Below are 23,986 nucleotides of genomic sequence, written 5' to 3' on the forward strand. Positions count from 1 at the left end.
CTGCCACTATGAAAAGGAGAGTGAAGTCCATGGCTGAAACAGCATGATGTAATCAAATAATCTTGCTCAAATGAAATTACTTATTTCACAGGGATTTCTCTGATTAATGATGCTGGTTTAAGTTAGAATTTACTTCCTTGTTATAAATGTGGGACTCTCCAGGAAAAGACCTTGCTGAGTGCAACAGCTTTGTTTTCTGGTGAGTCCCAAACCTCGCTTTATTTTGTCTCTGTAAATGGTTCCCTGAAGCAAACAAACTCAGTGAAAGACATATCTACAAGTACGGAGACAACAAATACACAATCACCAGGTTTACATGAATACTAGGATAATCTCATTTATTTGAGTTATAAATGTACGTAAAACTACCCTGGGAGCATATGCAGCACCAAATGGAAATTAAAATGTGCTTCTCCAGAAGGTATACAGATATTAGTGTTTAACACTCTTCACGCTCAGTGGTTTACAAACATTGACTAAGCTTCAGTTGGGGGCAATGAGCAGATCATCTTTTTTCTAGTTTCACTCTTCTATGAGGGGGGTTGTGCGACTTTTGGATAAAGTGTGTCTTCAGGAGGGACTGGAAGATGGAAAGGGTGGAGGCATCATGACTGCCCAGGGATGTGCTATAGGTGTATCAACGGCATGGAAACAGGAGTGGGAGGAAGACATGAAGGGGCAGTCAATTGAGTAGCTCGAAGGGCAAAGAAGAGAGCAGAAAAGCAGGTATGGGGAGTCAGGCTGTATTGGACTTTGAAGGCAAAGCCAAAGAGCTTGAATTTGATATAGAAGGAAAGGGGAAGGAAATGCAAGAATCTGAAGAGAAGTTTGACATGGTCAGATCATCAGGCAGGGAAGACTTGCCACCACATATATCCCAGCAAACCTGGGTTACTAACTTAACTGAATCTTTCCACTGTAATTGGAGACCTTGGTCCCCCCTTCCCAGCTATTCCTTCCCTCACACACTCAGACATGCCTGCACTGCTGGTTGGAATAATACAGTGTGAATTGCCTTTGAAAATGTCAGGTGTTTGTGAATGATACAGCAGCTTTCTCCATTCACTGTAGATACTGGATGAGTTTACAGTCTCTGTAACAGTACTTGCTTTCTTACAGGGACAGGGTTGTCAGCTACACTCTGGGACGTAGGCTTCCAACAGATCACGTCAGCGGACAGCTGCAGTTTCGGTTTGAGATAACTTCTTCTATCCATCCAGGTATTGGCTTCTTCAGGAATGCCTTATTTCTGAGAGCTGGAATTTTTGTTTACATTCTTTTCACCTATATAGGCTTGAATTCTTTTAGGGCTAGACTGGGCCTTTAGGCAGGATCATGAGCAAAGGATAGTATATAAGCTACACCCCGCGGCAGGAGGCACAATCCCTCCCCTGCTTTCCCTTTGCTCCTAGACTGTGAAGTCATTTACTACTGACCTACACTATTAAAGGACCATCTCCTCCCCTAGAGAGTTTTTGCACACTCCCACATCACCTACTCCAGGGAGAGAGTAGCTCTGCTTACTCCTATCTACCCCAATCCAAGGTGTGTTTAGCCCACATAGGGAGATAAGGGGGGGGTTCTTGCTTATGCTTACTCCTTTACACAGGGTACATATTCCAAGTCACAATCTTGCCCATTAATAAGAATTTATTGGCAGTCACTCTGTAAAAATGCTTTTTCTGCAGTGTATTCCACATAGCTCACCACTAAGAATCCATTACATCAATATCAGAATAGCATAGAGAGAGTTCTTCTAGTGTTGTAGCATCAGCAAGGACTCACATTAAGCATTACTTCTCCCAATGGCCGCAAAAAAAATAGCACCATATAGAGTTTCTGATTGTGTCATATCCAACCTTCACACCGAGTTTTAGTTTTACATGGTACACATAGTTTTAGACTGATTTAGTTCTTGTGTTTGTGACCATTGTCGGTGGGGGGAAGGGAAAAGGTATTTTCCAGATTATAAAAAATTTTAAGTGAGAAATGATGGCAACATCATAATAGCAAAATAAATAAATAGATAATAATACATAACAAAACAGAGAAAGGGAAACCATGTGATGGAGGAAGGAGCTGTTATCACAGTTTTAGATCTGAGCTTTCCACATTTTAATTTCCATGCCGTATTTCATCAATCAATGCAAATATCTTGCTTTTGTGATTAGCTATGTTTTTTTATTGGCACAGAGGCCTGTGGATTTGAGCACCCTGTGCATAAAATGTTCATTAAGAGGAGTAGAGCTGCTTGGAAATGTTCTGGTTTTGACATTTTTCCATGAAAATTTTCAGAAAAAAGCTGTTCTCATTTTTTGGCCTGCTCTAGTTATTAGGAAGTCCTGTAATGGTGGTGCTACCTTGATGCTAGATTTCAGTGTGAGGATCCAAAAGTACTGCCCAGGGAATCTTTCTGTCCCTCTGTAACAGAGCCCCTGTGAGGCTATGAGTGCTTAGTTTGAAAGGAAATAGTTATATTAGTAGTTGGAAAATGTGATCCCTGCTTGTTGTGCAACACTTTTTCACCTTCAGGGCATAATTGGGCCAGTTGGGTGGTGGTGAAAAGCGCGTCAGTTGCAGCTAGGAGCCCCAGGTTTTATGTCAGGTAGGGAGTAACCCCTGGGAGGAGGTGGGGTGGGCAAGAGTAATGTCAGAAGATGTGTGTGTTGGGAGCAAGGGTTGAACCTTTTCTATAAGAATGTGTCCTGGATGGGGATTCCCAGGAAGGAGGAGTCCTGGCACAGGTTGCAGCAGGGAGAGCAGTGTACACACTACCAGGATTAGGCCGCCAATTGTTACACGCATTGTGCAGAGATTTCCTAGTGAAAAATCAAAACGTCTCAGTATCTGTTTAGTCACCTATCTGCGTAACACTGTAATGTATTATTTTAATTTTCTTGGATTTCTGTGGATGCCTGTGCTCCCACAACCTATGCCCCTGATTCAGTAAATGACTCTTGTTAGAGGACAAGGTGAGTGAGGTAATATCTTTTGTTGGACCAACTTCTGTTGGTGAAAGAGACACACTTTCAAGCTTACACGGAGCTCTTCTCCAGGTCTGGGAAAGGTACTCAGACCTAAATACAAGGTGGAACAGACTGTTTAGTATAAGTAGATAACAAATATTGTAAGAGACCATTCAAGGTGAAGTGGCCAGTTAACACTCTGTAGTCATAGGACAAAAAAGGGGGGTTGGTTACAGTTGTAACTATTACATAGTTGTAATAGTTGTAATAAACCATAAATCTCATCTCTTTGTTCAGTCCATGATTTTTAGTGTCTAGCAGAGTTATGAATTTAAGCTCCCAGCCTTGTCTTTTGAAAGTGTTGTGCAGGTTTCCCAAGAGGATGAGGACTGAGATGTCAGATATGGAGTGATTGTTTTGTGAAAAGTGTTCACCCATGAGTGTATATGGTGTTTTTGTCTTTTAATCACTTTCCTGTGTGAGTTCATTTGAGAGTGTGGTGATTTTCTCATTTTACCCACATAATTGTTACTGGGGCATTTAGTGCACTGGATGAGATACACCGCATGATGGATGAGATACACCGCATGTTCAGATCTTGAAAGGTATGTTGTGGAGGTGGGTATTTATTATTGTAGCAGTGGAATAATTCCTTTTCTTGTTGCACGCAGATGATGAAGAAGTCTCCATTAGTGCAGATCCTGAGTCAGCGGAACTGCAGGAAAGCCCTGTGAACAGCGCTGCAGAGGAAATCCTTGGTGAGCCTCCCTGCACCGGCACAGTGACCTCAGAAAGTACAGCTCCAGAGCAGCTAAATGGATGCAATGTGAATGGTGTCAATGTTGATAGCCCTGGGGAAGTCAACCAGAACAGTTTAAATGAAGAGCTAGCAGGAAATAGGGAGGTTGATGCAGTGCCAGCAGATGCTATTGAGTCCTTGGAATCCATCCCAGGGGAAGTGCTGCCTTCCCTGAGTGCTATGGACCTCTCTGAGCAACTGGCTCTGCTGGCTTGCACGCCTCCTCCAGAGACTGAAGTTAGGGAAAATAATAAAGTCAATTCTGTTACTCAGGGACACGACGACATCTTTACCAGCATAGAAGCTCTAGATATTGATGAGGTGAGTGCAGACATACAGACTGTCAAGGACCTAGAGAAAATTCAGGATGAGGAAGGGGCTTCAGCCCAGGAGGAAGAAGACAACAAGCTGCAGCTAAGAACAACAGGGAAGAGGAAAAACAGGCCCTGCTCCCTGCCTGTGTCTGAACTGGAGACGGTGATCGCATCAGCATGTGGTGAGCCTGAGACCCCTCGCACACACTACATACGGATCCACAATCTGCTTCACAGCCTGCCCTCAGCACAGATGAGTAGCGATGGAGAGGAGGAGCAGGGAGGCGGCGAGAATGACGAAGAGTCAACAGTCAAGGAAATGTCAGAGAAGGATATGGTTAGCGAGTCTGAGACGCTAGCGGCAGATCCTCCTCCTGAAACTGGAACTGATGAGTATTTCAGCCGGGGGACTGTGCCCCGCAGCACCTCAATTGAGCATCTCTCAGACTTAAATGAGCAGCTGTTGGATGGGGAACATCCCATGACTGGAAGCGAGAGTGAATCAAGTTCCAGACCGTATGGGGACAATGAGTGTGACACCTCTTGCTACAGCCCATCCTGTTACAGCACTTCCTGCTACAGTACGTCCTGCTACAGTACCTCCTGCTACAGCCCTTCCTGTTACGACAGTAACAATCGCTTTTCCAGCCATACCCGTTTCTCCTCTGTTGACAGTGCAAAGATTTCTGAGAGCACGGTCTTTTCCTCACAGGATGATGAGGAAGAGGAAAACAGTGCCTTTGAGTCAGTGCCAGATTCAGTGCAAAGCCCTGAACTGGACAGGGAGCAAGTGGATGTCTCCGCCCAGTGGCCAGATGAACTCGTAGCTCATGGTGGGAATCCACAAAGAGCAACTGAGACTCTAGAGTCCCCAGTAGCAGGTCCGAGCAACAGAAGAGAAGGTTAGATTCTGAGACTCAATATGCAGAACAACCTTGATTATCTGGATGTCAGCAGAGGCATCAGATAATCGAAGTTGCAGATAAAAAAGGAATTCTCAGTATTATTAATAAATATATGGGAGACATGACCAGTATCAGGTACTGGGGGGGTTGGATAATTGAGGCTGTGCTGAAAAAAAAATAATCAGAGATCAGCATTTCTATCATCAGTTTCTGTTAAATAGTATAATAATAAATCAAGAATCTTACACATCCGGTCAAAATTAGGATCACCAGTTCTACCAGTCTGTCCCTTCTTCCAAGGGATTTTTCAGTTTTACATATCTTGTGTGCTACCATGTGTCTTACAAATGACAAGGAGATCTATGTGTGTTTATGAAGGGGCAGATCCAGAACTGGTGTAAATCAACTGATTTACAGCAACTGAGGATCTGGCCCACTATGTGTGTGTATGTAATATATATACACATCCGTACACACAGAGAATATATTATGGAGAAATCCTAGTATTTTCTAGTTTAGGTTGAGTCAACTTTCTGTTATAAATCCAATTGCCTAACCTTCTCCACCTACATTCACCAAAATCAACCTCAGATTTCACATGCGACAGATCATATTTCCTTGGATGCATAACTATCAAATACAGTTCCCATCACCACACATCTCTGTAGGTATACTGTATGTAGAGATATATCGTTGTCTGTTTATGTTGTCATCGTAGTTGTTTAGCTCTTTTTTTTTCGTGAACACTTCAATTCCTTGTGTTCAGTTCCTCCCTAGCGTCACTTGGTTTACTCCAGTGAATTTGGTCACTTGTCTTTTCTTCAGCTTGTGTACTGTTTTTTTGCGACTGAAAAAGTAAAAGCTCAGATGCTTGGCTACAGCCACAGTGTGTGCAGCAAGGGTAAAAAGAGGGGTTGTAAAGATAGTCCTTGTGTTCCCTAATCTTGTGCTAGAATGTTCCTCCAGTCTGAGTTACACCAGCTTCTCACCATGGCTGCATGAGGGATCACCGGCCCCAGCCATACCATCCTTCCCCCTACTCCAACCGAAACAGGAGGAGTGCATGAGTCACTATGCCACCAGAGGGTCTCCCTACTGTGGTGAGGTCCTGGATATGCCAGTTTTGGGCCTCCTTTCAAACATTTATGTACTGCATACCCTTAATTATTTGCTCTGTAGTGCAGGATCTAGTCCAAAGAATCAAAATTCCCAGAACTACACGGCAACAGAGATGAGAGAAACACCCAGTAACATGGGCATTCTTCACTGTATATGAGGCTCTTTCGGTGTAGGCAGTATTTGTGTATGTGTGTGCATATGGGTGCGTGCGTGGCTTTTTTGTTTGTTTTGTGATGTGTGTATATACAGAGAAAGAGAACAGAGTTTGTGCCCTAATAAAAATGGATTCAGCAGTGCTCCGGTATTAAGCTTCAGATTTCTGGAGATGTCCCTTCAGTATATTTAAAGGGCACTGTAGAATGTTCACTGTAGCTTTACTTTCACTAGTAGAGAGAGAATACAAGAGAAGGACAGCATGACTGGTTAGTTCACCATGTTCTTCTAATATTGGGTGAGATGTTTCAATAGTTGATCACATTGTTTAATTTATTTGGTGGTTATTAAAAGTACAGTAGATATGGTCGCCTCCATCTGCTCCAAGTGACTGACATCCCATGCTTCACCTGGCTTGGCGTAAGTAACTTGACTAGGGGGAGTCAATTGTGGTGAGGTAAGTAAAGAAATGCAGATTGATAATCTGGCAATTGGTGACATAACTGTAGCAACAGGAAAATGTAAAAATTATTACAGATGTGTTTGCAGCACTGCATAGTAATTTAAAATAATTCTACTTTGTATTCAGAGAGGGGGCACATGTAACTGTGAGATGTGTCTGTACTCTTATTAGAGGCTTTAATGAAGACATTTCAGAGGGTTGTGATATCATCAGAGCACCCAGGTGCGTGGGTAACTTTACCTACATTTTGTCCAGGTAAATTTTCTCATTAGTGAATGGTGCAAGGTTTGTTTTTTTTTACAAACAAAAGTGTTTGTATTAAATTCACATATAAAATTCCTTTCTGCATTATTTATATTCTACATATTGGCAGTTTGGGGGAAAATATTTTAGATGACTTTTTAAAAAAATTTATACTTTGATCATAGAATCATAGAATATCAGAGTTGGAAGGGACCTCAAGAGGTCATCTAGTCCAACCCCCTGCTCAAAGCAGGACCAATTCCCAGCTAAATCATCCCAGCCAGGGCTTTGTCAAGCCGGGCCTTAAAAACCTCCAAGGAAGGAGACTCCACCACCTCCCTAGGTAACGCATTCCAGTGTTTCGCCACCCTCCTAGTGAAATAGTTTTTCCTGATATCCAACCTGGACCTCCCCCACTGCAACTTGAGACCATTGCTCCTTGTTCTGTCATCTGCCACCACTGAGAACAGCCGAGCTCCATCCTCTTTGGAACCCCCCTTCAGGTAGTTGAAGGCTGCTATCAAATCCCCCCTCATTCTTCTCTTCTGGAGACTAAACAATCCCAGTTCTCTCAGCCTCTCCTCATAAGTCATGTGCTCCAGACCCCTAATCATTTTTGTTGCCCTCCGCTGGACTCTTTCCAATTTTTCCACATCCTTCTTGTAGTGTGGGGCCCAAAACTGGACACAGTATTCCAGATGAGGCCTCACCAATGTCGAATAAAGGGGAACGATCACGTTCCTCGATCTGCTGGCAATGCCCCTACTTATACAGCCCAAAATGCCGTTAGCCTTCTTGGCAAGAGCAACAAGAGCACACTGTTGACTCATATCCAGCTTCTCGTCCACTGTGACCCCTAGGTCCTTTTCAGCAGAACTGCTACCTAGCCATTCGGTCCCTAGTCTGTAGCAGTGCATGGGATTCTTCCGTCCTAAGTGCAGGACTCTGCACTTGTCCTTGTTGAACCTCATCAGGTTTTTTTCTGCCCAATCCTCTAATTTGTCTAGGTCCCTCTGTATCCGATCCCTACCCTCTAGTGTATCTACCACGCCTCCTAGTTTAGTGTCATCTGCAAACTTGCTGAGAGTGCAGTCCACACCATCCTCCAGATCATTAATAAAGATATTAAACAAAACCGGCCCCAGGACCGACCCTTGGGGCACTCCACTTGAAACCGGCTGCCAACTAGACATGGAGCCATTGATCACTACCAGTTGAGCCCGACGATCTAGCCAGCTTTCTATCCACCTTACAGTCCATTCATCCAGCCCATACTTCTTTAACTTGGTGGCAAGAATACTGTGGGAGACCGTATCAAAAGCTTTGCTAAAGTCAAGAAATAACACATCCACTGCTTTCCCCTCATCCACAGAGCCAGTTATCTCATCATAGAAGGCAATTAGGTTAGTCAGGCACGACTTCCCCTTCGTGAATCCATGCTGACTGTTCCTGATCACTTTCCTCTCCTCTAAATGTTTCATAATTGATTCCTTGAGGACCTGCTCCATAATTTTTCCAGGGACTGAGGTGAGGCTGACTGGCCTGTAGTTCCCCGGATCCTCCTTCTTCCCTTTTTTAAAGATGGGCACTACATTAGCCTTTTTCCAGTCATCTGGGACCTCCCCCGATCGCCATGAGTTTTCAAAAATAATGGCTAATGGCTCTGCAATCTCACCCGCCAACTCCTTTAGCACCCTCGGATGCAGCGCATCCGGCCCCATGGACTTGTGCACGTCCAGTTTTTCTAAATAGTCCCGAACCACTTCTTTCTCCACAGAGGGCTGGTCACCTTCTCCCCATGCTGTACTGCCCAGTGCAGCAATCTGGGAGCTGACCTTGTGCGTGAAGACAGAGGCAAAAAAATCATTGAGTACATTAGCTTTTTCCACATCGTCGGTCACTAGGTTGCCTCCCTCATTCAGTAAGGGGCCCACACTTTCCTTGATTTTCTTCTTGTTGCTAACATACCTGAAGAAACCTTTCTTGTTACTCTTAACATCTCTTGCTAACTGCAACTCCAAGTGTGATTTGGCCTTCTTGATGGCAAGATATAGCTCGTTTTTATAGAGTGGTAAGATTTAGACATGAAAGGTGGCTAAACCAGTCAACATACACTGAGGTGAGCTTATTTGTACAGTTCTATCCTATTTTTCTTTTTTTTCAATACAGTGGTATAATTTTCTGGCAATATCACAAACATTAAAGATCACTTTGTTTCTAAGCTTACCTTGGATTTTAATTGTATCTGTTTTATACACACTGTAAATGATGTATGCTGTCTGGAGTTGAAGGTTTCAGTAGGAAAACTATTGTCACACAGCTTGAAAAAGTGACCAGCAGTGGGATACAGTATATAATTCTGAATCTGCAAGAGTTTAAGAAAGGACTGGGGCAAATATTCTCTGAATTCTAGAACCCGTGAAGTGCAAAAGTATGAGTTCCAAGTGCTCACATTCAATTCTAACATAAGGAATAATGTGGCCTCCCCACAATAAAGTTGTAGTTCCTGAAGGGATTCTAGTGACATCAAAAATGCTGAGTAATTTATTCACATCACCAGGACACCAGGATGGAAATATGTACAGTTTTCATTTGGGTGTCTGTATATAGGTACATATTTAATACAATATAGTGTTCAAAAAATCTTCCTCTGCCCCATCTACCGTATCAGCCTCTTCTTCTCTTTCTGTATTTCAGGTCTCCCCCCCTCTTTATCTCAGGTTCCTTCTTTCCTGTGTCTTCTTATCTTTTGCTCTCCTCATCCCACCTTTCTCCCATGTTTTTGATCCTTCTCTCACTCTCCCCACCTTCCACTTAAACTTGACAGTTTGAATTTTAAACTGTTTACATTCTAGTTTCCATGACTTTAAAAGTACGGCAGATGCAGGCCTTCTGCATTGCAGGGACTGCAAAATCCTGCCACACCACTTCACATACACTCTTGTGGATTTGCTCTAAAGGAGGCTTTTGTAATAGCAAAGAAAGCAGCTCTCAGCATTTAGATGGAGTGAATCCAAGGTTGGAGCTGGGATTTTGTGTGGTCCTGTCAAGCTCCAGCAGGAACTCCCAAAACCTTTCACTTGGTAGTATTTATGAAGTACTTCTCAGACATCAGTCCTGATTCTCCTCACTTACATTGGTGTAAATCTAGAGTAAATGAGTCCAGAATCTAGCCCATCATTTCTTATTATGCTCTCAAGCCCAAGATCTGATCCTTGTCTGCATTATTTTAATAATTCTTTGCCATGTAAGTTATTATTAAAACCGTGCCTGGACATATGAATAAGCCATAGCAGCTAATACACCACATGGCTGCCTGCCCTGTTTTTTTTGTTTTTGTTGGGGATCACTTGTTTTACAGTAGTGTATTTTAAACCACTTTTTGCCAAAACAGTGAATGAATATGACTATCTTGAATATCTTGTCCATAGGTGATTGTCCTTTACTCCATAATTCTCAGCCAGTCAGCCAGCTTCCTTCCCTGAGGCCCGACCACCATCACTATCCAACTATTGATGAGCCTCTTCCACCAAGTAAGCTTTAGTTTTTTAAATGTATTATTTTTTTTCAACCTTTCCTGTTAACCTAAACAGTGTGGCAGGTCAGTGTGTCTCTAAATAATCTCCTCATCCCCTGCACCCACCTTGTTCCAAACCCATTTAATGTGCCCTTTTATTTTCCTTATTTGGTCCTTACTTTATGTGTCTCCATGTCATCTTGGGCAAGACACACAACTACTCTGTGCCTCAGTTTCCCCATCTATACAATGGGGATAATAACTCTTCAGTGTCTCAGAGGGGTCTTGTGAGGCGGTAAGTGTTTTGAACTCCTCCAATGAAAGGCTCTGTGTATAAGCATTCTTATTGTCTTTAATGTTTGTCCTCTAGCCTACTCGTTGCATCCCAGTGTCATGACATTATGGGTATGTCAACACAGAGTCTCAGAGCCCAGGTCAAGTGTGGTGGGCTTGCAGAGCTCATGCTGTGAGGCTAAAAGTAGCAATGTTGACATTTGGGTTCAGACTGTAGCCCTGCGAGCCTGAGTCAGTTGACCTGGGCTCTGAGTCTTACTGCCACGGGTATTTTTTTGTTGTGTAGACGTACCCTGTGTCAGCTTCAAAGACAGCTTGGGATGCTGTCTTTGTCCTTGCAGCCTTACTTACAATGCCAGGCATCCTCAAAATCAGGATTCTCTTTTGAAAATCAAGACAGGTAGCAATTCTTAATCAGAGTGATCAGAGGAGAAGACAGGGACAAGGAAGGTCACATTCTAGTGACGTCACATTTCAATTGCAATGCCCCCTCTAACAGTTAATGTGAGGGTCTCTGCTCTGAAGCAAAATGACTGACTTATGGACCTACAGCTTCCTCTAGCCGCATGTTTTTGTGGTTCCATATAAAAGCACTTCTGCACTTTACTGGGGAGGATTTCATAGCTTTTAACTTGCATATTCCTAGAGGAATGCCCAACTTTTTGCATTAGCGTAATTTGTCCAGTAGAGTGCACTCTCTGCCCTACAACACATAGTGTATCATCTTTCGAGTTTAGCACATGATTTAACAGGAAAAAATGCTCAGCATCTTAAAAACTAACCAGGCTTAAAAACAAAGCTCTCTATTTTCTTCTCAGCCTGAGTAAAGAACGTAGCTATGTGGCCTATGGTGCCCTTAATAAAAAAAAATCATTTATCCACCAAGTTGTTAGTATTCCCTAAACTGAAAATTCCTCTCAATGCTGGCATCAGTTATACAGTAGCGGTGAATGATCCAACTGCCTTCAGCCCCATGAAGTCTTATTAGGGGCACTGTGTGGCCTACCAGTGAATGATGAATTAGGAACAGTTACTTCTGTAATAAGTAAATATTTCTCTTCCCACTAATCTTACCTCACCACTTTGTGAAGGGGAGAAATTTCTAGCTAGACTACCTATTAATAAGACACTGACAGCAGCCATGCAAATGACTTACCCTAATCCATGCACTGATCGGAGACATTCAAGTTCAGCCCTATGGCTTGCTTAATACAGACTACCTCCCTTTTAACACCAGCCTCAAAAGGTAAGTATTTTCAGCATTGCTCCTAATGAAGGCAATTATGATGGAGTTTAATCTACACAAAAGCAAAAGTACAATCATCTGATAGTAGAGTCATATTTATTTAATATTAATGCACCCATTACTTTGATATCTACACTATATCCTACTTGTAATACATGTAAAGTATATTGTCCCTGAATATATCCCTCCTCAGTGTGCAGTGCCATGTGAATTTTTGCTAAAGAAATTGAATTAAATAATTCTAAATTAAATTAATGGAGATATCCTATCTCCTAGAATGGGAAGGGACCTTAAAAGGTCATCAAGTCCAGCCCCCTACCTTCACTAGCAGGACCAAGTACTGATTTTGCCCCAGATCCCTAAGTGGTCCCCTCAAGGATTGAACTTGCAACCCTGGATTTAGCAAGCCAATGCTCAAACCACCGAGCTATCCCTTCCTCCCCCCTGTACAAGCTATGACATTTTTAAAGCCCATGAGAAGTACAAACTAAGGTCTGATCTAAAGATTTTTCTTTTTCCGGTGTTGCAGAAAGACCCTTTTCACTTGCTAATCACAACTAAAACACTCTTAAATAAGAGAGAGAGAGAGAGAATCGGGGGGCAGCTCCAGCCAGGCCAACGGGGCCACGCATGGGGGGGCAAATTCCACACCTACTCAAGGTATGCAGTTTGGGGGAGGGGCAATGCCCCCTCGTACTCCTCCCAAACCACACCAATGGAGAGAGATTGTTCATTTTAAATCAGGTTTACAGTGAACAATGTTTAGAGCTTCTAAAATGAAGAGACACTAGAGTCTGTCCATGGTTATGGTTGAAGATAATTTCCCATCATTACAAGGACAATATCGACTGAACCTTAACATTTCCATATCCAAATCCATGTCCCTGAAATATCACATGCCAGATTTTAGCTCATGGTAGAATATTTTGTGAGGTTTCAGGAAAATCAGTTAAAGGATTTTGAGAGACCTGTGGGTTCAAAAAGTGAGGTGGTTTTCCCTTTGCAGTCAGTCTTACTTGATCATAGCCCCAAAACAATATGAATTCAAAATTTAGTTTATTCTGTTAGTCCTGATGAGGAATTTTTCTTTGGCTATGTTTATTTTGGGTGTGGAATAGAATTATTTAGATTTTAACATGATTTTTCGTGTCTGTAGTAAACTCTTCATGGTGAACGTAAAATTTTAAAGCATGCATCAGATTGTAGAGTTTGTATGGTGCAATGCCAGTGCTAATGGACATATCCAATGGTTAGTTGTTTTTACTGGTGGAAACCCTACCCTACTGAAGCCAAGAAAAACATTTGGGTCCTAACTCTGAGCTGCACCACTTAGAAGATGTACCACAGACAGGAATGTAAAGAGGAGCAAGGTGGCTTTGTCCCTCTGGGGTTACAGGTCTGCCAGGGACAGGTGTGGCTCATGGTGTATGTAAGAGCAGCCTCAGCGGCTGCTGTAATGTACATATGGGCTGAAGTGGTCCCAAAGGGACCATCTGGCAGTCCAGGATAATTGGAGTGCAGAGCACAGTGGCCTCACCTTCTCCTGATCCCAGGCTATCTCCTGGTGTGTCCTTGCTCTGAAGTTATAAGGGGGCTGGTGCAGGGCCATAGTGTCAGCCCTACACTGCCCAGAGAACCCCTCTGCCAAGGGGTAGTTCCCACATGTAAAGGGTCCAAAAAAACAGCCAGATCATTGCATCACTGGAGCAACATAAAGGGGCTGGAACAGAGCTCAAAATCACGACCTTTGTCCATCTGTCAGTCTATGCATTTATCTGTGCAGCCATCCATTCATCTTACCACAAATTCTGTGTTGTATGCCCTTTGAATTACTTATTCCCCTGTGTGATGGTAATGCTGTTTGGGAGGAAAATAAATGCACATCAGCCAACAGTGAGTTTTCTTTATATGTTGGCAAGGAATAGTCACATCAGCACACACAACTCTCTTGGGCCAGATGCTATAGCACAATGCTGTGACCCAACAAAACAAACATGCCCAGCAGATATTCTCATACACTCTCCCTGAATTTTCACTGTGTCTCCTTTATCCTGACCTGATGTTTCCACTGTGACCTCAAGCACTGGACACATCCAGCTGCTGCTAGGTTTGACTAGATGCTTTCTGCTCAGAGACTGCTCAGAGACCATGTGTATGGCTGCAGACACATTGCAACATGCTTTCTTCAAGCAGTGTGACATTCAGTTGGGTTTGTGGGTAGCACCTGCCTTAATGCATTCTGTGTGATGTTGTTTTTGCTGAGGTGTGAATGTATGTGTGGTTGGCATTAGCAAGAGTACGGAGTGTGAACTGATATGTCTCAAGGAGATGTCAACTGTTAACTGGGAATTCAGGGTTCCCAACAGGCCCTGACTGACCAAGGTCCTTCAAGAATCCCTATAGGCTGGTTTCAATAGAGGGCACATGGTTGCCTAGGGTTCACGGATTATACACTGAGTCATGATTTTGTTCAAATTGTTATCTGGTTGCTCCAATCTGGAATGTTGGGTGCTGGTTAGCCTTTGCCCATACTCCCACTCAGGCACCCACATGGATAAAGAAGGTATTTTTAATAACATTATGATAAGGTATGTCACCTTAGCTCTGGCCAGCACTGTCTGTCTCCTTACTGATCAGGCACAGTGTTTGGGGGAAGGTAGCTGGTTGCAGGGAGTTGGATTCCGGATGCAGTAGGAGGAAACACAGCTCTCTGTTGCTCTTGGAGGATATGAGGGAAGGTTCACAAAGAACCTAGAACTCTTGGTCCTAAGGTGGAACACAGAGCCACAGAGGAAAAAAACAACAAGGAGTCTGGTGGCACCTTAAAGACTAACAGATTTATTTGGGCATAAGCTTTCGTGAGTAAAAACCGCACTTCTCAGGAGGCATCCGAAGAAGTGAGGTTTTTACTCACGAAAGCTTATGCCCAAATAAATCTGTTAGTCTTTAAGGTGCCACCAGACTCCTTGTTGTTTTTGTAGATACAGACTAACACGGCTATCCCCTGATAGAGGAAAAAAAGTGGACTTTACCACTCTTGGGGTACAGATGTGCTCCAGGAGAGGAAATATACATTACTGTTTAGTTGTTATGTCATCAACTGGTGGATCGTCATGTAACAATAATGTAGTTAGCAGATCAAATTTGTGCAACTTCACTCAAGAAATTCTAAGGTTTTTTTTATCTACAATTTGATTAGCTCATTCACTTCTTAAATTTCCTCTTACTCCTAACACCTTTACCAGTGCTCTTGATGCTTTTAACTACCAGTGTATTTCATACAAGCCAACAAGCAGCCATCAGATAGGTAGGGGCTTTTGGTTACACTCCTGGCCAACTTGAACCTAATTTCAACAAGAGACATGAGGATGGAAGGTTCAGTATCTTGTTACCAATTTCCTCAGCTATCTGGTCCTTATCAGAGTGATAGATTGAAAAAAATTAAAAATATGCAGATATTTCTGAGAATATGTCCAACCAGTCTGTGACAAGTTTTAGGTAGAGGGCCTTAAGCTGCTCTGTATTATCCTTCTGAAAGCTTAAAAAAAAGCCAACCTATCAAGTTCATTCTAAAACATAACAAAAAAGTGAACATAGGACTTGCCACACCAGATTAAATCACTGGTCCACCAAGCTTAGCATCCTGGCTACCAGTGGCCAATTCCTTATGGTTTTCCCATCCACAATGAATATAGCCAGTTGTGCAATGCTGTATGTGAGAGTTACATGGAGAAATTTTTATGCTGTAAAGCATGTAATTTGATTACTCACCTCAAGAAACAGAACTATAATAGGTATTAATGGTTATAGAATTATCCAGCCATTTTTAAAAATACAGTCACTGTGTCTCACTCATTATTGATGGCCTGTGGCAGTGAATTCCATAGGGTGACTGTAGGTTCTGTGTGAAGTAATATTTATGTATGTGTGTATACTACACATACATATATACAACAAACCTGTGGAACTTATTGCCATGGGATGTTGTGATGGCCAAAAGTATAAATGAGTTCAAAAAAGAACTGGATGGAGAATACATCTTTCAATGGCTATTAGTCTAGCCAAGAAAGTCAAGGATGTGACCTCATGCTCAGGCAACCCTACACTTCTGACTATCATAACCTGGGAGTGGAAGACCGGGTAGATCACTCCATAATTGGTCTGTTCTGTACACTCCCCTGAAGCTCTGGTACTGGCCACTGTTGGAGACAGGATACTGGGCAAGATGGACCATTGGTCTGACCCAATATGCCAGCTCTGATGGTTGTGTGTATGTATATACACGTGTATCTCATGAGCATCTAGGCTTTCTGAAACTTCTCAAACTGATGGCTTCCTCCTTTCCTTTCTTTTTTAATACTAGACTGGGAAGCTCGGATAGACAGCCATGGAAGGGTATTTTATGTGGATCATGTGAATCGAACCACAACATGGCAGCGCCCCACAGCAGCAGCCACTCCAGATGGAATACGCAGATCTGGTTCAATCCAACAAATGGAGCAGCTCAATCGGCGGTGAGTAATTCTGGACTGAAATCCCAAAACAACACCACTAAGAAAATGTTCTAGTTACGAGAATGGTACTCACGTTATTCCAAACCAGCATCTGACATGTTCCTGAAATGACTAAAACATAAATAAGCTATGAGATATATTTGAAGGTACAATGTTGAATAACAATTAGCAGGTCAGAACCTACTGCTGGTGGATGATAACCATCTGCTTTAAAAAAGGTGACATTTTTAGCACTGGCAATTTGGGAGCCCAAAATAAATTGAAACAGTTTTCAGTGCTACTTTCAGGCTGGCTTTACAATTATAAAACACTGTACTTTTTAATTAGTATTTTGTATGTAGTTCCGTAAGTCTATATGGTACTTTACTACAGGAAGTAGTGTTTAAAAATAGCAAAGTGCCTGACCAAACAGATTACAGTCTAGAGACACAAAGTGAACATAGTGCATTGCACAAAGAGTGACATGTGCTCAGTCCTCATCCTCAAAAGAAACCTCTACAACACCTTCAAAAGACAAGCCTGGGAACTTAAATACATAACTCTGCTGGACACTAAAAACCATGGATTTAACAGAGACATTAGTTTTATGGCCCATTACAACAACTTATAACACACTCTGCTGCCTACTAACACTCCTTTGTCCTACGGCTGCTGAAGTTTTAATTGCTTACTTCATTTTAAGTGGTCTCCTACAATATGTGTGAACCCCGTATGCTTAACAATCTGTCCCACCTTATATTTCGCTTGGGCACTCTAATTTCCTTCTCCACACCTGAAGAAGAAGAAGAGCTCTGTGAAGTGCAAAAGCTTGTCCCTTGGACCAACAGAAGTTGGTCCTATCATGGCTTCCCTTCACTTTTCTCCCACCACTTATGAGAAGGATCAGTGCAGGTGGGGGTGGAGAGGCAGGATTCTTCAGAGCTTCTGTGTTACCTATGAGAGCAGAGGACACATGGTCTGGGTGACAATATGAAGAAGAGTCAAGCAATCAAGCTCTGAATTCAGGCTTCAGCCCCACTGCTTTGAGGTGCTTCAGCTTCCAGACCTCCACTGTGCTCCTCCAGCTGCTACACCTATACACCTACCCCAGTCTTTTGGGAGCTATTCAGAGATGAGGTCAGGAAAGCAACAGCTCTAGTTGCTGAGAGTCTCCCTTTGTAATTTTTCTCCACCAGTGCTGAGGGCTGAATGTTATGGATGCTCATGCAGTTGAAATTATCATGTCCCCACTATAGCGCTCTAGTGGTTCCTTCCCAAGTGCAGCCAGGTCCATGGGTTGGGAAACACCAACATGTAGCTGTTGACATCAGCAAGGCTGACAAGCTGTGACACGGCATGAATGAGATATTTGTTTTAAATAGTGAGTGCTAATGAGTATCCTACTGAAAGACATGTCAAAGCCCTTTGCACAGCTGGAGGAAACTAGAAACACTTCCTTAAAATGAATCCCGAGAGAAGGAGTCTCCCTCCAAATGAGGCAGCTTTATCACTGATACCAATGTCTATTCAACTACTGCTCTACACAAAGAAAGATTTGTTAGTTTCCTTTGTTTCCTTGTATTTCAGAATGAATTGAGGGAAGAAGAGTAAAAGAAATATATAGCTAGGCAATAATCTTACACTCTTACCTTAGAAAACATTTTCTCATCCTCTGCCCCTGCTTCCTATAATGATATAGTTTCTTATTTAAATAAGCAAGACTGAAATTGTTATCCTCTGATTATAGGCTTTAAAATGGCATGAAGGTTGGTTTGGGTTTTTCTAGTACTTTAAAAACATAATTTGGGGATCATCAGAGCGCCAAGCTAGGAGACAGAGAGAGTGCTTGAATGGTCCTTCTTTCCATGGCAGGAAAATAAGATGGGAGTTACTTAGATCCTTTGTAGGGAGAAAATGGTCGCTGATGACAGCCATCAGGGAGTTTTCCTAAGGGCTAACCAGCTTTCTGAAAATGTCTATCGTGCAAAATAGATCATAACCGCAAACAGGTCCATGAGGAATTGTCCTACTCTTCTCTCCAAACCTAGCATGCTGGGCACAGAGTGGGCATTTGACTACCATAGTATAATTTTGTTTATAGTGGTAAGAACTTGCAATAGTTTGTTTTCATTATAATTTTCCTCAGAAGGTGCCAAGCTATCATATTAATTTATAAAGAAAAGACAGGCGTTTCTAGAAAGCCCTTGCAGTGAATTGGATAGATGTTGTCTGCAGCCATCAAGGGCTTGTGTAAATTATAGTTTTTTGTTGTGCTGTAACTTGAGTTAATTGAATACCAGTTAAGCTGAGCTAATAGATACCATCGTAAATTTATTGTAGACAGTCACCATTTGTTCCATGAGGCTAATCTCTCTTGGGTGAGCCACAAACAACCAGGAACAAACGTTGGTGAGTGTCTAAACTAGAAATGACAATTGTGTTAGCTAGCTCAGGTTAATTGGCAATACCCTTAGGCCATATCTACACTTATAAGATTACAGTAGCACAGCTGTACTGATACAGCTGTGAAGCTGTAAGAGCACTTGTGTAACAGTGTTATGTCGATGGGAGAGAGCTCTCCTGTCGACACAATAAAACCAGCTCAATGAGTGGCAGTAGCTATGGCGGTGGGAGAGCATCTTCCGCTGACATAGCGCTGTGCACATGAATGCTTATGCTGGAAAAACTAATGTTTTTTCACACCCCTGAGTGACAAAAGTTTTGCCAATATAAGTGCAAGTGTAGACATGGCCTAAGTCAGTGGCTCTCAACCTTTCCAGACTACTGTACCCGTTTCAGGAGTCTGATTTGTCTTGCATACCCCCAAGTTACACCTCACTTAAAAACTACTTTTTACAAAACCAGATATAAAAATACAAAAGTGTCACAGCACCACCATTACTGAACAATTGCTTACTTTCTCATTTTTTACCATATAATTATAAAATAAATCAATTAGAAAAGAAATATAGTACTTACATTTCAGTGTATAGGATATAGAGCAATATAAACAAGTCGTATGAAATTTTAGTTTGTACTGACTTCACTAGTGCTTTTTAAGTAGCCTGTTATAAAACTAGGCAAATATCTAGATGAATTGATGTACCCCTTGGAAAACCTCTGCATACCCCAGAGGTACATGTTCCCCTGGTTAAGAACCACAGACGTGACATCCTTGGTTTACATTTTAGTTTTCTATGTTTTCATATAGTTTGATTCCTTTCTTGACACCCATGTTTGGTTTAGGATTTGATCATTAATGATTTAATACACTGTAATTAGGCCAATAATACTTTTGTTGCTCATCTGTATATGGGTATTTTTTAGCATTTGTACATTCAGGATATGTAGTGAGAAGCGGAGGGGATTTTCATTAGTAGCGTATTTCTCCTCACTTGATTCCCAGTGGAGACTAAGCACATTACAACTGAGTAATTGTGGAATCCCATGGTTTCTTAGCACAAAAAAAGCCATCTGGTAATTCTTTAATCTCTGCTGTAAAAGAGCTCCATTAAGTAAAAATGCTGAATAGACCACCAAGTCTTTAAGAGGCTTCTCTTGTCATGCCAATGTTTGTATATGTGTAGCCATGGATATTTCCAAAAATTCCAGCAAAAGAGATACATATTGGCCATTGCAACAAACATCACCAACCTGTGTATTTCAAAATTGGGAAGCAATTTTAATATTTTATGGCCGGGTGAAATAGAGAAATTATCTGTCCTGAACCAGGTTTTAAGATTAGCTCATTCAAAAAATTCAGGTAACTTGGATTACCAGCTTGTGAGAAAAACCTTTTCTTAAGCTGTTGTTGAAAACCACTACTTAGTCTTGAATATTATTTTCAACAACTGTTTTAAAAAAGTTTTGTTACTGTAGGTCAAACCTCATTACCTGGAACAGTTTTTGTTAACGCTGCTTGAAAATCCTTTCTAGGTGAGGTATACAAAGAACTTGGATGATGTAATTAAAATCAGCCTGAATTTTTGCCCCAAACTCAAACAAAACGGAACCCAAAACATTTTGAGATTTGAAAAAAAGCTCAGTCTACTTTCTTTTCACACAAATCTGTTCACCTTCTCATTTCCTAGATTCATCTGGGAGAAGGAGTGGAAATACCAAAATATCACTAGGAAAGCTTGCTATTTTCATCCCTGCCAAAACCATAAAGTATTGGAAATCTAGTTTTAAAAAGGAATGACAGAGTATTCTGTTCCAAGGGCCTAATCCTTCATTCTGTGAATACTCAGGGATCCCCAATGACTTTAATGGACAATTTGTCTATATAGGGAATGCAGGATTGGGACCTACAGTCTGGATAAGATCCAAACACCCCTATATTTTTTTTTTTATTAGAAGAGTCTTCCTCCTTTACTACAGCACTTCTTGCCTTTCCTCAAGTTACTGAAGCAAACAGCCAGCACTGTTCAAATTACATGACCTGGTTAACTATCCACTGTGATCTGGTAAAACTGTGCAGCATTTGTGTAACTAGACTTGTCTTTACATGAATAATAATAATAAAAAATGACACAATAAATAATAATAGTACAGTAAAAACAGCCTCTAGTGTGGTTTTTCTAAACCATTATTTCTTTGACAAATCACTTTGAAAAGGGACTGTGATTTTCAAATACATTCCCATAACTTTTGCCCTTTCAAAGTTTTTTTACAATTACATGGGCATTTTCTGGTATTTATATAAGACAATTTTACAGTATCTAGACCAAAAAAAAGTAGCTTGTTTTTGGCATACAGCTAGCATTACTGTGTAAAGTTTGCCAGCAGGGGATTTTCTAACATCTAATTAAATTGAAGCTACAGTTACCATATATATAAAACTTTTGACTATATTAACTACTTTTTTCTGCTCTGCTGTTGCATAAGGGTGTTGTAAAACTCCTGCAGTATTGGAGTGGAAAGTTTACTCAATTAGCCTACAGTCAAGTGAATAAAAATTTTAAAAGCTTGTTATAAAATAAAAGGGGAAAAAGTAGAGGTAAATTAATGCAGTTGTGAAATCTACTATAATAATTTGCTTCTAAGGTGTATGTTTATCTAAAAACAAAAATCCCCAATTCTCTTACTTTTTTAACCAATTCTAAATATGTTATTTATTGAGCTATTAAAAGCTACATTAAAGGAAAACTTGGGAATACTGAGGAAAATGAAAACTACTGTGTTAGTTAAGTATAAATCCATTAAATTTTCACCCATTTTCCATAATTTAGCCTAAACTCCAGTAACCTGTTGAGAGTTAGTATGCTACTGGAGATGCTGTCTTTTGAATGGGATGTAAAATCAAGGTCCAGACTACTTGTCTTCAGAGATGTCATGGCACTTTGAGATATAACCGTTGGAGTTCAAGACAGAATCTAACTTGGCATAAATACGTATTTTAAAAAAAACAACAGAAAAAAGAGAAAAATGGAGGGATACTCTTCATAAGTCTGGAGTCACACAGATGAAAGAAAGAAGAACAGAGACCAGGAAAAAGAGAAACAAAGAACCTTGGGCCAAAGATCAGATATAATCAATGAAGCTACATGGATTTATGCCAGGTGGGGATCTGGCCCATTATGAATGCTGAGAGTTAATGAAAATGAGACAACAAAAAATGTTTAAAAATATCAAGGTGGGGCAGAAGCTCGTTAAAATTATTAACAAGATAGATATCTATTATTTTTAAAAATATTTTTCATTAAATAATTTTTAAAATTTGTCACATTCTTGTCATACATTATCAGAATCCCAGTCTGGGGCCTGGTCATGAACATAAAGATTAGAAGCTATGGAGGTTCTCTCACGTCTAGTCTGTCAAATGCTCAATGAATGAGTCACCAGTATGGCTACAGCAGGATTGACTTCCTACATTATTTATCTCTGTTTTACAATACATAGAATTAGTACTGTGTACTGCATATTTTAAACATAATGAACACATAAAAGAGAACATCCTTTATGGGATTCAAACCTTCAACATGAACACTGTGGCCCTGATCCAGCAAAATATTTAGCACCTGCTTAACTTTAAGCCCAAGAGTAGTCTCATTGAAGTCAATCAACATGAAACTGCCATAACAGAGAAAAAGGTTTTAAAAGCTTCACTCCACACCTGCTTCTTCTTCGTCCTCCTTGTTTCCCTCCTTGTTCTCACTGGCTCTGTCCTAGTGCTTAATTTGTAATGAAAGAGGCGCAAGCGCTCAAGCAAGATTTTTACGTTCATAACTGATGCAGCAAGCCCAGAGGTGCTGGGGCTCTGAACTGCCAAGCCTAGAGGTACCGGGGCTGAGCCCTGGCAAGCCCTGGCACAAATTAAACACTGCTTTGTCCCCTTCAACTCTTTCCCTTCAGCTTTCCATTTAGCTTATCATCACCAAAGTCAATCCATATACACACACAAAAAAGCATGGAACTAACATGACATGTCCTGCCCTTATGTTGTTCACTCCGCTTGTGTGTTACACCACTTTCCTCTACCCTGTGTCTGTTTTATCTATTAGATTGTCAGCTCTTCGGGGCAGAGATTGTCCATTGTTCTGTGTTTGTACAGTGTCTAGCACAACGAGCCTGTTCTCGGCTGGTCCCTAAGCACTACCACAACAAACATGATGAATAATAATGATTAGTTTAAAAAAAATGAATACTGGTTATGGAGCCAAGGCTGTGAAGTGTTGAACACATTGAGCATACTCCCATTGCAATTGTTGGGAGTTGAGGACACTCAGCACCTCAGAGGATCAAGCCCTATGTGATTGATTATGTTAACCTATGACAAATTGGGACTTGATTCTTCCCTGCCTTTCGCCTTATATAGTCACTGATCCCTGTGGAATGTGGGTGATTTGCACAGGTGCAAGACAGGGAAGACTCAGGCCCATTGGTGCTTTAAAAGTACATGCCGATTTTACCAATATTTTAATTGTTCAAAAGTGTTGATTTTTCCAACTCTCATTAAGAAAGAGATAGAAAGGCATTTTTGTGAGCAGCAAAATGCTTCATACCATTATTCCACCAAAACGTATAGCTAAAACACCTTTTTTCTTTCACGTAAAATATGCAGGTATCAAAATATTCAGCGGACTATTGCAACAGAGAGGCCAGAGGATGATGCTGTTGTTAACAACAGAGCCGAGAGGCTCTCCATTGGAGGAGGAAGTGACTCTGAGGCAGACTTTTCCCAGCCAAACTCAGGTATGGGAGAGGAAGCTATTAACAGCACGTGGCACCAGATGTCGCTTTATTCTGGGAAACAAGCTGGATACACCGCGGTGCCCTGATGAAGACTCAGGCTTCAGTACTTTATAGCAGAAATGGCTAAGTGAAAGGAAAGAGAGTATAGAGCATGAATAGACCCCTCAGAAGGATATAAGCAAGTGTTAGGGGGCTTTTTTAATGAGTCCTTACATAGACACAGTGTTTTTACAATAGATTGGGTTTGAATGTCCAGGTATTATACATGAAAATGGAGAAA

The 23,986-nt window shown here is 41.4% G+C and overlaps 1 protein-coding gene across 1 annotated transcript in view; it reads left to right on the forward strand.

Annotated features, from left to right (window-relative positions):
* The window catches only part of HECW1 (HECT, C2 and WW domain containing E3 ubiquitin protein ligase 1), a 381,766-nt gene that overhangs the window by 279,286 nt on the left and 78,494 nt on the right, over positions 1-23,986 (forward strand). Inside the window, exons 9-13 of the mRNA XM_034759497.1 lie at positions 1,120-1,220; positions 3,638-4,981; positions 10,394-10,495; positions 16,383-16,533; positions 23,576-23,706. Of these exons, the coding sequence (XP_034615388.1) occupies positions 1,120-1,220; positions 3,638-4,981; positions 10,394-10,495; positions 16,383-16,533; positions 23,576-23,706 (1,829 nt within the window). The remainder of the gene's footprint in view (positions 1-1,119; positions 1,221-3,637; positions 4,982-10,393; positions 10,496-16,382; positions 16,534-23,575; positions 23,707-23,986) is intronic.

Source organism: Trachemys scripta, chromosome 2, assembly GCF_013100865.1.
Source record: "Trachemys scripta elegans isolate TJP31775 chromosome 2, CAS_Tse_1.0, whole genome shotgun sequence".
Lineage (NCBI taxonomy): Eukaryota > Metazoa > Chordata > Testudines > Emydidae > Trachemys > Trachemys scripta.